General features: G+C 32.0%; 3 protein-coding genes across 3 annotated transcripts; 2 read left to right on the top strand and 1 right to left on the bottom strand.

The window, feature by feature from the left end:
• The first annotated feature begins 1959 nt into the window (after positions 1 to 1959).
• LOC107928164 (protein BIC1) lies at positions 1960 to 2616 on the top strand. Its single transcript, XM_016859345.2, has one exon. The coding sequence runs from the start codon at positions 2178 to 2180 to the stop codon at positions 2580 to 2582; it is 405 nt and encodes a 134-aa protein (XP_016714834.1). The 5' UTR covers positions 1960 to 2177; the 3' UTR covers positions 2583 to 2616.
• A 471-nt stretch (positions 2617 to 3087) lies between these two features.
• LOC107928223 (protein CIA1) lies at positions 3088 to 8338 on the bottom strand. Its single transcript, XM_016859409.2, has 10 exons — positions 7901 to 8338; positions 7469 to 7615; positions 6982 to 7200; positions 6784 to 6848; positions 6511 to 6576; positions 6294 to 6365; positions 5708 to 5770; positions 4911 to 4980; positions 4257 to 4340; positions 3088 to 3360 (listed from the first exon to the last, which is right to left on the bottom strand). Exons 1-10 carry the CDS (start codon positions 8093 to 8095, stop codon positions 3289 to 3291), a joined length of 1053 nt encoding a protein of 350 aa, XP_016714898.1. The 5' UTR covers positions 8096 to 8338; the 3' UTR covers positions 3088 to 3288.
• LOC107928139 (cytochrome b-c1 complex subunit 9, mitochondrial) lies at positions 7812 to 12414 on the top strand. The gene is made up of 5 exons (XM_041087628.1): positions 7812 to 8036; positions 8275 to 8377; positions 10511 to 10669; positions 10922 to 10969; positions 12100 to 12414. Exons 3-5 carry the CDS (start codon positions 10550 to 10552, stop codon positions 12148 to 12150), a joined length of 219 nt encoding a protein of 72 aa, XP_040943562.1. The 5' UTR covers positions 7812 to 8036; positions 8275 to 8377; positions 10511 to 10549; the 3' UTR covers positions 12151 to 12414.
• Positions 12415 to 13179: the final 765 nt, after the last annotated feature.

Here is a 13179-nt window from a genome sequence, read left to right as displayed (position 1 = left end):
CCTTTGGGTTCGAAACTTGTTATAAAGTAACCTAGTGCCTAGTTCATGTCGCAATTAATTTTTAGCTTGAAGGGAAATTTTTGGTAATTTTGTGAAATTAAGAGTATGAATAGGGAGCATATAGAATGATGGTAATATGCGTAAGGTGTTAAGGAATTAAGGGTTATAACCATAAGTAAGAGTGGGAGGTGGCTAACTCCTCCGATGGAAGTAGATGTAGCGCTGAGGGGTTAGTGAGCTAAGCTGATGTGTGTGGACAAGTTGGGAATGTTCAAGCTGGATCCTATAGCACGTTAAGGGTTTCAGCATCATAGGAGCAATATGGCTAGTTCCGACGACATTAACAATGCTCAAAGGGTTGTTCTCTTTGTTGATAGGGTTGGTTTAGATATCGGTATGGTTGCTCTCAATGGTAAGACCTAAGGCTTTTCGCTTAGTTCCTACAGCGAACGCCAAATGTTTATGTCACTGAGAGGAGAATAGGTTAAGAGCTAGTTTTCGACTGGTAAGAGTTTTATGCTTACAAGACAAAGGAAAATCTATAAGGTGTTGGAGTTTATGCTTCGAGACACTCTTTGATGCTTATGCTAGTGAAGGAATAAGTGATGATAATTTAGGAGAATAGTTTATCAAAGTGACGTGGTTCTTGTGGACGTACCTCAAGGTTATTACTATACCTAGCCCTCTTATTGCATGAGAGTGCATGTAGGGTGGAAGCCATTTCTTGTATTCGGTTAGAAAATTGTGTTTCTAAACTCTTTAATGATAATTGTCTCTAACCTATAGTAAGTACCATTTTTCGATTTGATAATGACTTATTACTTGCATCCTATGCACTAACTAACTTCTTATGGAGCTTAGGCTTTTGATTTTGCTAATTTACTTAGGTTTGATGTATATATTTTTCTTGGCTTGGGTTATATTTTTTAAGGAGGAAATTAAAAAAATTGAGAAATAATTACTCTTTATTTCTTTTACCAACAATTAAATTTTAAACCTTTGAATAATGCAAGTTGAAAGTTTGGTTTATGTAAAATACTATGATTTATTAATTATAGTTAGTTATTGAGTGATATATTGATCTAATGCTTAATTATGAATATTTTTTTTATAATTATAATGAAGATAGAAATTTTTAAGAGGAAGTTGAATTATAAAATTTTAGAGACTCAAAATTTAATTTTATTATTATATTAATTTATAATTTTATAGTTTTTTTTATAGGCAAAGCTTTTTGGATAGAGGCTAAGAGTTCTCATACAATAAGATAGAATCTAAAATCAGGGTCAACTAAAGATTTAAATCAAGTCTATTGGTTGTAAATTATAATAGAGGTCATCTAATTATTAAAAGTTACAAAATGGTCACTCAATTATTAGTATTTTTTTTGTTATCCAACTATAAAAAGTTATAAAACAGTCACTTAACTATTTAATTTTGTCTTTTTTAGTCACTAGCTGGCTAACGTACAAATAGAAACACCCAAAAACTCAAGATAATTGGGTGATAAAAAAAGACAAAATAAAATAATTTAGTAGTCATTTTGGCTGACTACTGATGTAATTTACCCTTAAAAATTTATCATTACAAAGGTTACTATTGCAATCCAAAAAGAAACATCACATCAACCTCACAATCTTTACAAAAGATCCACCTAAATGAAGTTATAGTTTTTGATATTTTTTTTCTGACACAATACTTAAAATTATTCATAGTTCCTCCCAACTCATAAATAAGAGGATAATGTGCTTCAGCACACTCGAACTTGAGCCATTCTGTATTAATAACAATATTCATATCAACCGAGCTAAGACACAGACAAATTCATTGGTTGTCTTTGAATAAAGAAAAGAAACTCCTATTTTTTGTTTTGGGTTTATTTTTTCTTTTGGATATTAATATTATCAAAACTTTCAATTAAAAACCACAAAAAGCCACGCACATATAAAAACACGTACTTTTCTCACTTACCATACAAACCAAACCAACCCCAAATGTTTTCTAAACCATATATTCTTTTTGAATCTTTCATCATCACCTTCTTTTGTAATTCCTTCTCCCACACTTAATAAACCCTTCTGAAATCTCTCCGTCTTCTATATAATCTTCAATCTTGAAAGGGCTCAACCATTGAAGCAAAAAAAAGAAGTTTTTCATTTGTCTTTTTTTTTATCAACATGAATATAGAACCAACAAAAATGACTGCCACCCATTATCAAAATCCATCCCAGTTTTTAGAACAAGCTAATGAAACTCAGCAGCCTGACGAGGAAAGCTCGTTAAAGGGTCGGTGTTCGGCCAGAGTTGATGAAGTTGCTAAAGAAGGAACGGTGAGGGGGGTTGAAAAGTTAACGGAAGAAGATAATGGACGAGAGAGATTGAAGAAGCATAGGATTGAAATGGGAAAAAGTAAGGTTTGGATACCGGATATATGGGGTCAAGAAGAACTTTTGAAGGATTGGATTGATTGCTCTGGGTTTGATGATTGTTTGGTGCCTAGTGGGATTATGTTAGCTCGTGAAGCTTTGGTTGCAGAAGGAAGAACAGGTTCTGGTGGGGTTAGAATAGAAAACAGGTGTTGAATAGTTATCATCAATATATCTTTTCATTTCTTTATCTAATAGTTTTAATTATATGGTTGTTCGCCATGTACTAATTATATTTCATCCAACTATTTTCACATCAATATTTTAATTCCGCATTACATGTTTTCATTTAAATCACTAAATTATTTTTAGACTAATTCAACTTTACTATATATCAATGCCCCTTTATGAGTAAAGTTTGTATGTTTTAAATTCGACAATTAATATTAAAGATTAAAGAAAAAAAAATTATTTAAATTTTGATTTGTATATTCTTTACAAAGTTCTATCATTAAAAAAAACTAAACCGTAAAAAGAAAAAGAAAATAAAACTTTTGCAGTACAAATAGAATTCCAATAACTTAAATAAAAAATTTCAAATAATTTAATATTAATTTTATAATTTTTTAAAGTTGAGCCGAGTGCTTTCTTTCATTTCATTTCTTTTGTTTATAAAATGAATATATATATACAGTTTAGAGAATTACAGGAACCAACAGAGTAAGGATCCAAGCTCATCAAGAATTTCATTTTTGCTCTTAAAATTTATACACAGGAGCGTCTGCTTGACAATTATTTCAACTAAGTTTTCTATATAATATTTTAATTCATGATTTCTCAAAGCCACAACCCAACTTAAAACAAATTTCTGAAACCATAGAAAAAGTAAAATCCCCAAGGTTAGCTAAAGTCAAAGTTTTGATCAAGGCAAAGTTCCCAACTCCCATATCTTTATGGTTCCATCATCACTTGCTGAAGCAAGTAGACGTTTCTCCTGTTATTTTCGACAACACAGGAAGCCGAATATGTTAGCTAAAGTCAAAGGAATAATCTCGAGAAAGTAAATAGAGAGATGCAGTAATTCAGGAGAAAATGTGAAAATTATAGGAAAATTCTAGCTCAACAAAGTAGTTTAAGGTTGCTAAGGCTAAGTGTCATGCATGATCCAATTGATTGGAACTAGATTTAGGACTAAATGTAGAATATAAGGACAATTTAATCCCTCTACTATTAAATGGACCAATTTAGTCCTTGTACTATTAAAAAGAATCAAATAAGGCAAAATGGATCATAGTTAACAATTACTGTTAAAAAAATGACATGAAAATTATTATTTTCCTTTTACAGTTCAACACCGAACAAAATATTTTATTTGCAGAAGCATAAGAAGCTTGCAAAAGATAACTCTGTTAAACAACAAATGACATTTTTTTACAGTAAATATTTAACTCTGTTGAAATTTGACCTCATTTGATTTTATTTTATTTTATAGTACAAGGACTAAATTGATCCAATTCTTATAATAGAGAGACCTTCCAAGCGCATTTACCGAAAGAAAATAGTTTTCACTTTTCTCTTCTATCATCTTTTCCTTCCTACCAAACATAGTATAAAGCTAATGATATGGACATGAAACCACAATTTCTACATTTATTATGAATCCTTTTTAAGGGGTATTGTCACCGGTTAAAGCAAAGACTAGCAAATCAATCTTATCGGCTCCGAGTAAAGACAGAAAGAAACCAATAACTTAGCCAACCACTAGACTCTACTATGCCTAAAGAAACTATTTGTATTTGTCATATTATATTCATTTCTGCTTTTATGTACTGCATGTGAATGCAAGCACATATAGTAATCCTCATTAAATTCCAAGAAAGGGAATCTTACCCCAGGGCACCATTGTACTGAATTTACATCCATGTCATGAGCCTTCTCCTTCTTCAATAGCAATTGATATGAAGATCCATTCATCTATTGTAAAACCACAAAAATTGATTAATATTTGCCACTTTCAAAACCTAAACAGCATAAGAATTTGCTTAAGATAATATATATTTAACACAACAAGAAATCCACAAAAAAACACCAGGACTTAACAATATAAGCTCATATAGATGTACAATCTATGAGGATGAACAACCTCAGAGGGTAACAATATAATGAAATTTGGACTCTGATACTGCGTTAAGCATCCAATGGCAATAGGTGGAGAGATTAAACTTGAACATAAGACCACAAGCAATTAACATAACAAAACTTGGATTTCAACACCAAGTTAAGCATTCAACCTAAAACCAATTGGTTATAGGCGGAGCACCCAACTTGAATACAAGATCATTGGAATCTTTAAGACTTTTAATGTACTTACTGATGACATCGGCAGGGAATGATGTGGATAATCTTATATGCAAGAAATGAAATAATAATTGGCCAACTTTTAAAGTGACATGGCTGCAGGGTCTAAAAGGAGAAATGGTGGTTGACTAATGGGTTAGTCGGTTAAGGAGGGTTATGCATTTCACCCCAGAAAGAATTACATACCGAACCATCTTTGCTCTCTACAAACAACCTTACAGCATCATCAGCAGCTCCACTGGCAATAATTCCCTCTCTGTAACATGATAAGCCAGACAATCAGTTTTAGATAAAAACTTGAAAGAAAGAAAAAAGAGATTCATATTGTAAAAAATATCAAAAGTAGAGGGCTGGAGCTACTTGTTTTCTGACATTAACTAACACTTATAAAGTAGAACCAGATAGGCAACAAAATCAACCTCATTTTAACAAAATCAGACTGAACAATTACAATAGTAACATACATTTTTTTAATGGAACACACTTCACTACTTCAGTCAAATAGTAGTTATATCACTTAAATAATTTTCAAACTGAGTGCTATTAGATTCCATCTGACATAGGTTCTCTCACAAAGTTGCTACTAAATTCTTGAATACAGAAAGCTAAAAGTATAAGCATGCTGATGAGTTAATAATCAGCACAAGAGCCATTTCCTTGAGATCATGACTATAGCTAATGTCCAGGTCACTTGGACATTTAAGCTTTAGAACATTTTCAGCCATCAGAAAATGATACTGATGATGCAAATCAAGTTAATCTGCCCTTCAGGTCTTTCTTTGTATATACAGGTATCATCCAATTTCTTCTTTTTTAAGAGAAAAAGAACAAATAGGTAAGCACTAGCGTATCCCAACAAAAATAACACAGAAGCAGTTTAGTTGTAATTAGAACTTTCAACCATTTAGACAGAGAAAATAAAAGGATCCATGCTAGAAAACCCAAGGAGAAAATAGCTATTACAATAAAACAAAAGTTAATACCTTGACCAGTGAACTGAAAAGATGGTTCGATCATGATAACCTGAGAGTGTGCACAGATGATTCCTGGACAACCATTGAAGTGGATCACATTATTTTATGCATCGCAGGGTCTTAAACAAGAATAAAAGAACCAAAATACCATATACAAATGCTGAATAAGTTACTTTTGATCAACTAAATATTTTATGCATTGTTCAGTTCACAAAGATCATGCATGTTAGCGACAATAATTTGGCTGCTATTTCTTTGCTAGGAGAGCAGTAATACCAAGCCAAGACTTGATGTTCTTAAGTTTCAAACAGCAAAAATGAGTCTCTTGACATTAAAATGTGCATTAATAGCTTTCCATGGAAGATCACAGGCCATGAAATTATCTTCAATTGATTTTCCATTGTGCAAGCAACTATTGCAAATAGCCAGTCTACACATCATAAACAAATGGAGAAACGAGATTCAAGGACATTAACCAAACATCTATGTCCTGATATATACAAACGAGCCTAGAGATAGATTTGGTATGACGACCAAGAGCTAGCAATTGGAAAAATTCAACATAGAAAAAAAGAAGGCGCAGCATATTTCTCACCAGGGTGCATAACCATCACCAGACTGCATCCTTATGATGTCTGCTTCCCATATCTTCATGGTAAGATCATCACTGCAAAATCAGCCATAATTTTCAGCCCTTCTTCTGCAACTTTGTGAGCGTGCATGTGTGTTTGAATGTAATTTTTCTGTGATGCCATCAGCGAATACTAAAATTCCAGTTACTGCAGGCTATAAAGAAAAATTTGTTATCATACCTACAAGTCACCAATTTGTCTCCCTTAGCATTAAAAGCAAGCGACCAGACGGTGGAAGAATGACCACTGACCACAAGATATTGAAATAAGGAGTTCTTAATAGTCTGACAATTTCATAAACAATTCAAAAGAAATCTTCAAGGTCTATAAAATTTAAAAGACATCATCACAATACTTCATAGGATGATATAAAGAACAAGTACAAGTCAGGCAATATAATAAACAAGAAAATGAGCTGAAATAGCAAAGATAGAAGAGTTTTAGGCATAGTACTTGCTAGATTCACCTAAAGTTTGTACACAGCTCCAATCACCATCAGCATCATCTGACCACCATACCTACAAGGAAAAGCAAAAGTATTGCAACTTCATTACATTTCTCAATCTTGTTGGTGTACAATGGAATTAGCAAAAGAACAAGGATTTCTATTCTCTTGCTAAGACACAGAGCTCAGTTTAGCCGAAACAGTACCTTCACAGTGTTATCGTAACTACAGGAAAACAAAATATCCATAGTCGGATGCCACTCAACCATTTTAACATCTTGAGTATGACCTTGCAAAACTTGAATACACTCAAATTCATTCCCTGGCATCACTTCCCAAATCCAAACAGTTTTATCTCGCCCACATGTTGCAAGAAGAGAACCTGATGCATTCCAAGACACACTTTTCACTTCATTTTCATGACCCTATAAAACGCAGAAAGCAAATAAATAAATGATTCCAATGTTTTACCGTATGAACCAGATATTAAAGAAAAATAAACTAAATGCTAATAAATGGCATATTCGATATCTCTCTAAATGCAAGAAGCACTACATTGTTTATGCTCAATCCACTTCTACATGGTAAACCATTTCCATTAACTCATAAGTTCAATGAAACTATAATTTTGCTTAAAACAGACTGGAAAATCTTAAGAAATGAAAAGAAAGCAATAAAAGAATAAAAATATACCTCCAAAGTAGAAACACATTCAAAGTCACCCCCAACATTTTCCCATATGGCAGTGGTTGCATCAAAGCTAGCAGTGGCCAACAATCTCCCAGATGGTGACCAAGCACAGGATCGGACGGTTCTACTGTGTGTTTCTTCCAAAACAGCCTGCAAAAGAGTACGCTCTAACATCACTTGAGCTAATATTTCGACACTTCTTTTTTTTTTTGAATTAAAAAGATAGAGATTTTTCCACATTGAAAAAAAAAAGACTTACAGTAAACTTCAAATGACTTCATCAATTATTTTTTTTTCTATTTATGTTAACTTCAAATATAAAAGGCAACAAAGATTCAAAATTTATATGTTGCAGTGACCTAACTTAAATCATTTTTTTACTTTTTCTTTGCATTCTTTTTTAGCAAAAACAAAAACGAGAAAAATAGAGTAAACCTTGCAGTCCCAGGAGCGAGTAGAGGGGCTCTCTTCCCAGATTCGAACGGTCTTATCGCCGCTACAAGAAGCGAAAACCTTGGGAACGTCGGCAGCGGCGGTGGCGGGATTCCAGGCGAGGCTCCAAACCCTATCGGTATGACCTTGAAGCTTTTGAATCTCTTTGAGCTCTAAGTTTCCATCTAACAACTCCATTTCAATCAAATATCTGAGAAAAACAAATTAATAGTAATAATTCAAAGAAAAAAAAGTATGCTTTTAGTTTAAATCGATTCGATTTGAGCCTTTTTTTTGTTTGAGAGAGTAAAAGTGTGGAATCGGCGAAGCGGAAGTTCAAAGTTTTCTTCTTCTTCTTCTCTCTTTTTTTCTTTTAGGTTTTTCGGTGAAAAAAGAAAAAGGCAGGTGTTTGACACGCGCGCAGCCTTCAGACCCGTGATTACCGGAGGGCCGTGGCGTGCTCGTGGCAACTATTTTAAGGTCAAATTATGATTTTCATCCTACTATTTTGATTAATTTAAGAATATAGCTTTTATGTTTTAATTTAATATAATTTAGTCTCTTATCGGATAAATCTCAAAATTATATATTACCTTTAGTTTAATACATAATTTTATACATGAATTTTAATTTGGAATAATTTTAAACATGAAATCTTAATTTGCTCCAATTCTCGTAAATTATTTAACGTAAATATTGACATTGCTTCATTTTATGTTTATATAATTATATTTATCCACTATAAAATTAAATCAATGTATTTATTTCTTTAAATGCGTATGATTGAATCAAAATTAAAGTTTTATGTATATATTTAAACCACAAATTTTCATCTATATAATTGCACTAAATCAATATTCATGTATCAAATTGCATATTGCATCAAAATTCACGTATAATTTTGATATTTGTCCTTTTTTATAAAACAATTTTTTATTCTAATCAATTTACTTTTTTTCTTAAATAAAGTTCAAAACTAATTAAAAAACATTTTTTTATTAATAGTGAACCAGTAGATATCATATATGATTATAATCATAATTATGGTTAGTGTTGCAATCACTTTTCATGAATTATTGTAACTAGGATTTATAAATTTATTTCTATATAATATATTTACTTATTACAATATAAATTGTAATAAATTATCATAATTTTATGGGAATTGAGACTAAAAAATATTAAATGAGCTAAACTTGTTAAAAAAAACATATTTTATAACAATAACAATTGAGTAAAATGTGCTTTTAGGTAATCTTATGCTTCGTCAACCAGACACCTGAATCTTACATTCTAGCCAAATGAACAAAATAAAGTAATCTCACATTCCACCCGTAATATTACATTCCTATAATATTATTGCGAATCATAATTTAAGATTCAGATAACCAAACGCCCCCTAAACACTAAGTTTTTGTGCTGGTCTTGTTACCATTTATTTCATTAAATTGTTGAGATTGTTCCTGTTTTTTTTTATAGATTAAAACATGTTGTTAGTCTTTCTATATTGATAAAATTTGAGATTTAGTCTTTACACTTAAAAAAATTTGAAACCAAGTCCTCCAACTCTTTTGATTTAAAAATTCCAATTCAATCATTAAAATTGTAAGTGTCTTTTGGCAAATTTGTCAAATTGGCATGCTGATTAAGTTGCTTAATGTGACATGTTATATGATTGATGGAAAATAAACACGTTAAGTTAACAAATTTTAATAGAAATTACCACGTCTATAATTATTAGATTAGGATTTTAAAATTGAAAAAGTAAGATAATTAATTTTTTTTTTCTTTTAAAGTATAAAGACTAAATATCAAATTCCATAAAAGTAATCACATCTGAGGACGATATTATGGATCTGTTTACCGAGACTTTAGTAACTAAGAGTGTTTAGAAACATGTTGAGGTATAGGAATGCAATATATAACTTATTTACTTCACTAAAGTAAGTGTGAGATTGTTAGGATTTGTGTATTTTATGCAATGACTTCGCATAATCTACTTATAAAATATTTCTATGTGGTTATTTAATATTCGTTATACGATACTTTTTTCATGTAAAGCGGAATAAGTAAGAAAATAGTATAGCTAATATTTAACTAATATTAAGTTGAATTATGTGATCCAATTATAATCCAGTTATTGTCAACTTGTCATTCCCTTTTATTGAGCTTATTTTGCAAACAAGGGCATTTATTAGTTTGTAGGGCATATTTCTTTAAAAACATACAAAAATAGGAAATAAACTAGCGTGATTATCTGAACCGAATCAGATTAATTGGAGTACTAATCCAGAGAAAGCCTTTAGATCAATTGAACTAGGAATAAATATGCATCGATTCAATCGAGTTAAAAAACGATTGAACCGATTTTTAATATATATTTTTAATAATTTATTTAATCAAATCGTTCGAAAAAAACTTGTGAATTAGCAACAGTCTTAAATGGTAAAAGGGCATTGGCAAAGATAAGGCCCAAAAACTGACCTATTGGGCCCATAAACAAAATCAACACATTTCGGTTCGACCGGAAAACCCTTTCTGTAAATTTCTTTGTTACAAAACACAAAATTCCCCAAATTTTTTTTTTATCTTCTCTGCATACCCTAATAGCAGATCCCAGCAAGAGCCACTCTCTCTACCTTAAGAATCGCCATGGACTACGCTTCTCGAAGAAGTCAAGGAGGCCTATTCGAAGGTCTCTACAGAGTCATCATGCGCCGTAACTCTGTCTACGTCACATTTGTCATCGCCGGCGCTTTCCTCGGAGAACGGGTATGTTCTAACTCTTTGTTTTCCCGATTGAATCTCTCTTATTTCCACCCTTCATCCACTTTTTCGAATTGAATTTTATTGTTGATTTTAGGGGAAAATAATTTTTTTAACGTACTGATTGGAATATACTTGGTCAGGGATTGTTAATTTTTATTGATTATTTGTTTTTTGATTGTAAGTGACGGTTTTTTTCTATTAATTTTACTATTAATTTTTTAATGTGTTTTATTGTAATTGATTTGACTTCTGTAGGCTGTGGATTATGGAGTTCATAAGCTCTGGGAATACAACAATGTTGGGGTAAATTTCTAATTCTAAGAATACCAGTTTTTATTTTGTATTTTACTTCACAGTTGCTTAGTTATTTGCGGATTGTTTGGACTCTGATTTGCATATTCGGTAGTTATTATTTCACTGTCACTTTGCACAAGCACACTGGGATTTGTATCTGAATGTATTGAAGAGACGATAGCCCCTTTTCTCTGTTTGTCAAGATGTTTAAACCTTTGTAGTAATTAAGACTGCCGGCGGCAATACTTTTTTATTTGCTCATTCCAATCTAATTATTATCTATGTTTGCTTCGCCTCTTCATTTTTATTGAAGCACCTGTATCCAACACCTATTCTCATACGAGTGCAGAGATATGATCCTCCAAGGATCTCCAAATTTATCAAAAAACTTTGTAAAAATTGAACTTACCTATGTTGAACACATACCCATATCCGATACCCTTTCTTAAGTGCTAGTAACATAGGCTATAATACTCCTACCGGTCTTTTTTTTAATGGTATTTTACAACTAAGTACATTCCATGGTGGACTTTGTGAAGTATCTGTAATCTTTAGGTATTGTCAGTTTTTGTTAAAATTATGACATCATTACACTTCCATAGTCTTGCTAGCGATTGAGAAAGGATTGAAAATATGTTTGATCTCGTTTATTTTGTGATCGGCTTTATTGAAAAAGGATCTAGGAAGAATTGAACTTGGAAAATTTTGGCTTTACAATGCAATAATATCTCATTTACATAGAAGGCTACAACACCTGTTCTATAATTGCAGCTCTTTATATTGGTGTTATCGAATTTCAGGTGATGTAACTTGTTATACGCTACATTTTCAATCTCTTGGACATTATTTCTTCTCTCAGTTGTGTGCATAGTTAAGTTTAGTGCAAAGCAAAGCATTTTTGCTTCTTTGTGTCCTCTCCTCCCCCCTTAAACAATGTGATATAATCTAGCCTTCTCTAAAGCTATGATTTTCTCTTCTTGCAAGTGTTGAGATGCTATCAATTTCATAATGATTAACCAGCGTCCATTAGCTAATCTAATTCAGTTCACCCTCAAAAATCGTTCATATTTGCTGCAGTAATCGAGCTTACGAGGTTTGTCTACTAATTTGTATATTTGATTTTGTTTGCAATACAACAGAAACGATACAAAGACATTTCTGTGCTAGGACAGAGGCAATCAGAGGAATGAACTCATCCTTTTCTTTCTCTTTGTGGATGTTTTGAAGTTTTTATTTGAGGAATGGGTATGAGCATATATCTATGATGTAGCAATGCTCATTGTTGCAATAAAATGTCACTTTTTTTTTTTTGGGGGGGGGAGGGGAACGTACATCTTTATTAACAATGAGTCGATTGATTGTCTTTGAAAATATTGAATGATTCAGAATCGCGGATTATATGCAATGTATACTGATCTACTCATTGCATCACCAAAATATACCAGATTTGGATATCTTGAACTAGAATACTGTTTTGGATAGTAATATTTTGATAGGTAGATGGTAGAGTTTTTTAATATTACAAATGGGATTAAAAAACTGTCAGTGCAAATGAGTGCTATATAGATTCGAGTATTTAAAAGTACTAAAATTTGCAGATATTCAATACTCCTAACAGATTAAGCAGTAGCAGCAGTGCCTCAGTACATTATGATGTTACAATCTTTGAATCAAAATAATTTGTTACGACCATATAGAAAAATGGTAGAAATATGATTTACCAACTGGTTTGGCAAAGCTGAAAATATATATTTATTGTTCATATTTTGTGAATTTGATTGTAGTGATTTATTGTGCTATTAAATTACGATAGAGGGATATTCTGGCTAGGAAAGACTTGGTACTTAAGTGATCCTCGTGATCCACCTCTCTTTCCTGGGAATTGAACTTAGTGTGATTTTTTAGTACAATAATTTTACTCTTTCACATGCTTCCGCGCAACAATTGGTATCAGAGCCAGATTCGTACTTGGGGAATACGACCGTTTACGGTACTATTCACGTATATGGCACTATTTACGTATATGGCACTATTCACGTATACGGTACTATTCACGTATATGGAACTATTCACGTATACGGTACTGTTCACGTATACAGTAGTTAGGATTGAGGAGAAAAATGGCAGCAGCATCGTCATCAGCAAGGACTACTGTGACAAATGCAAAATTTGAAGTAGAGAAATTTGACGGTACCAATAATTTTGGTATGTGGCAATGT

This window comes from Gossypium hirsutum, chromosome D01 (assembly GCF_007990345.1).
Source record: "Gossypium hirsutum isolate 1008001.06 chromosome D01, Gossypium_hirsutum_v2.1, whole genome shotgun sequence".
Classification (NCBI taxonomy): domain Eukaryota; kingdom Viridiplantae; phylum Streptophyta; class Magnoliopsida; order Malvales; family Malvaceae; genus Gossypium; species Gossypium hirsutum.
The sequence above is the reverse complement of the archived record's forward strand: the minus strand, read 5'-3'. Positions and strand labels throughout refer to the sequence as shown.

Bases quoted from the DNA above. Each gene is read 5' to 3' on its own strand.
- LOC107928164 (XM_016859345.2), top strand. From the start codon at position 2,178: ATGAATATAGAACCAACAAAAATGACTGCCACCCATTATCAAAATCCA.
- LOC107928223 (XM_016859409.2), bottom strand. From the start codon at position 8,095: ATGGAGTTGTTAGATGGAAACTTAGAGCTCAAAGAGATTCAAAAGCTT. The intron at 7,201-7,468 runs GTATATTTTTAT...TGCGTTTTATAG, and splicing joins AATGTGTTTCTACTTTGGAG to GGTCATGAAAATGAAGTGAA. The intron at 4,981-5,707 runs GTATTAACTTTT...ATCATGTTACAG, and splicing joins TTTTCAGTTCACTGGTCAAG to AGAGGGAATTATTGCCAGTG.
- LOC107928139 (XM_041087628.1), top strand. From the start codon at position 10,550: ATGGACTACGCTTCTCGAAGAAGTCAAGGAGGCCTATTCGAAGGTCTC. The intron at 10,670-10,921 runs GTATGTTCTAAC...TGACTTCTGTAG, and splicing joins GCGCTTTCCTCGGAGAACGG to GCTGTGGATTATGGAGTTCA. The intron at 10,970-12,099 runs GTAAATTTCTAA...GCAATACAACAG, and splicing joins GGGAATACAACAATGTTGGG to AAACGATACAAAGACATTTC.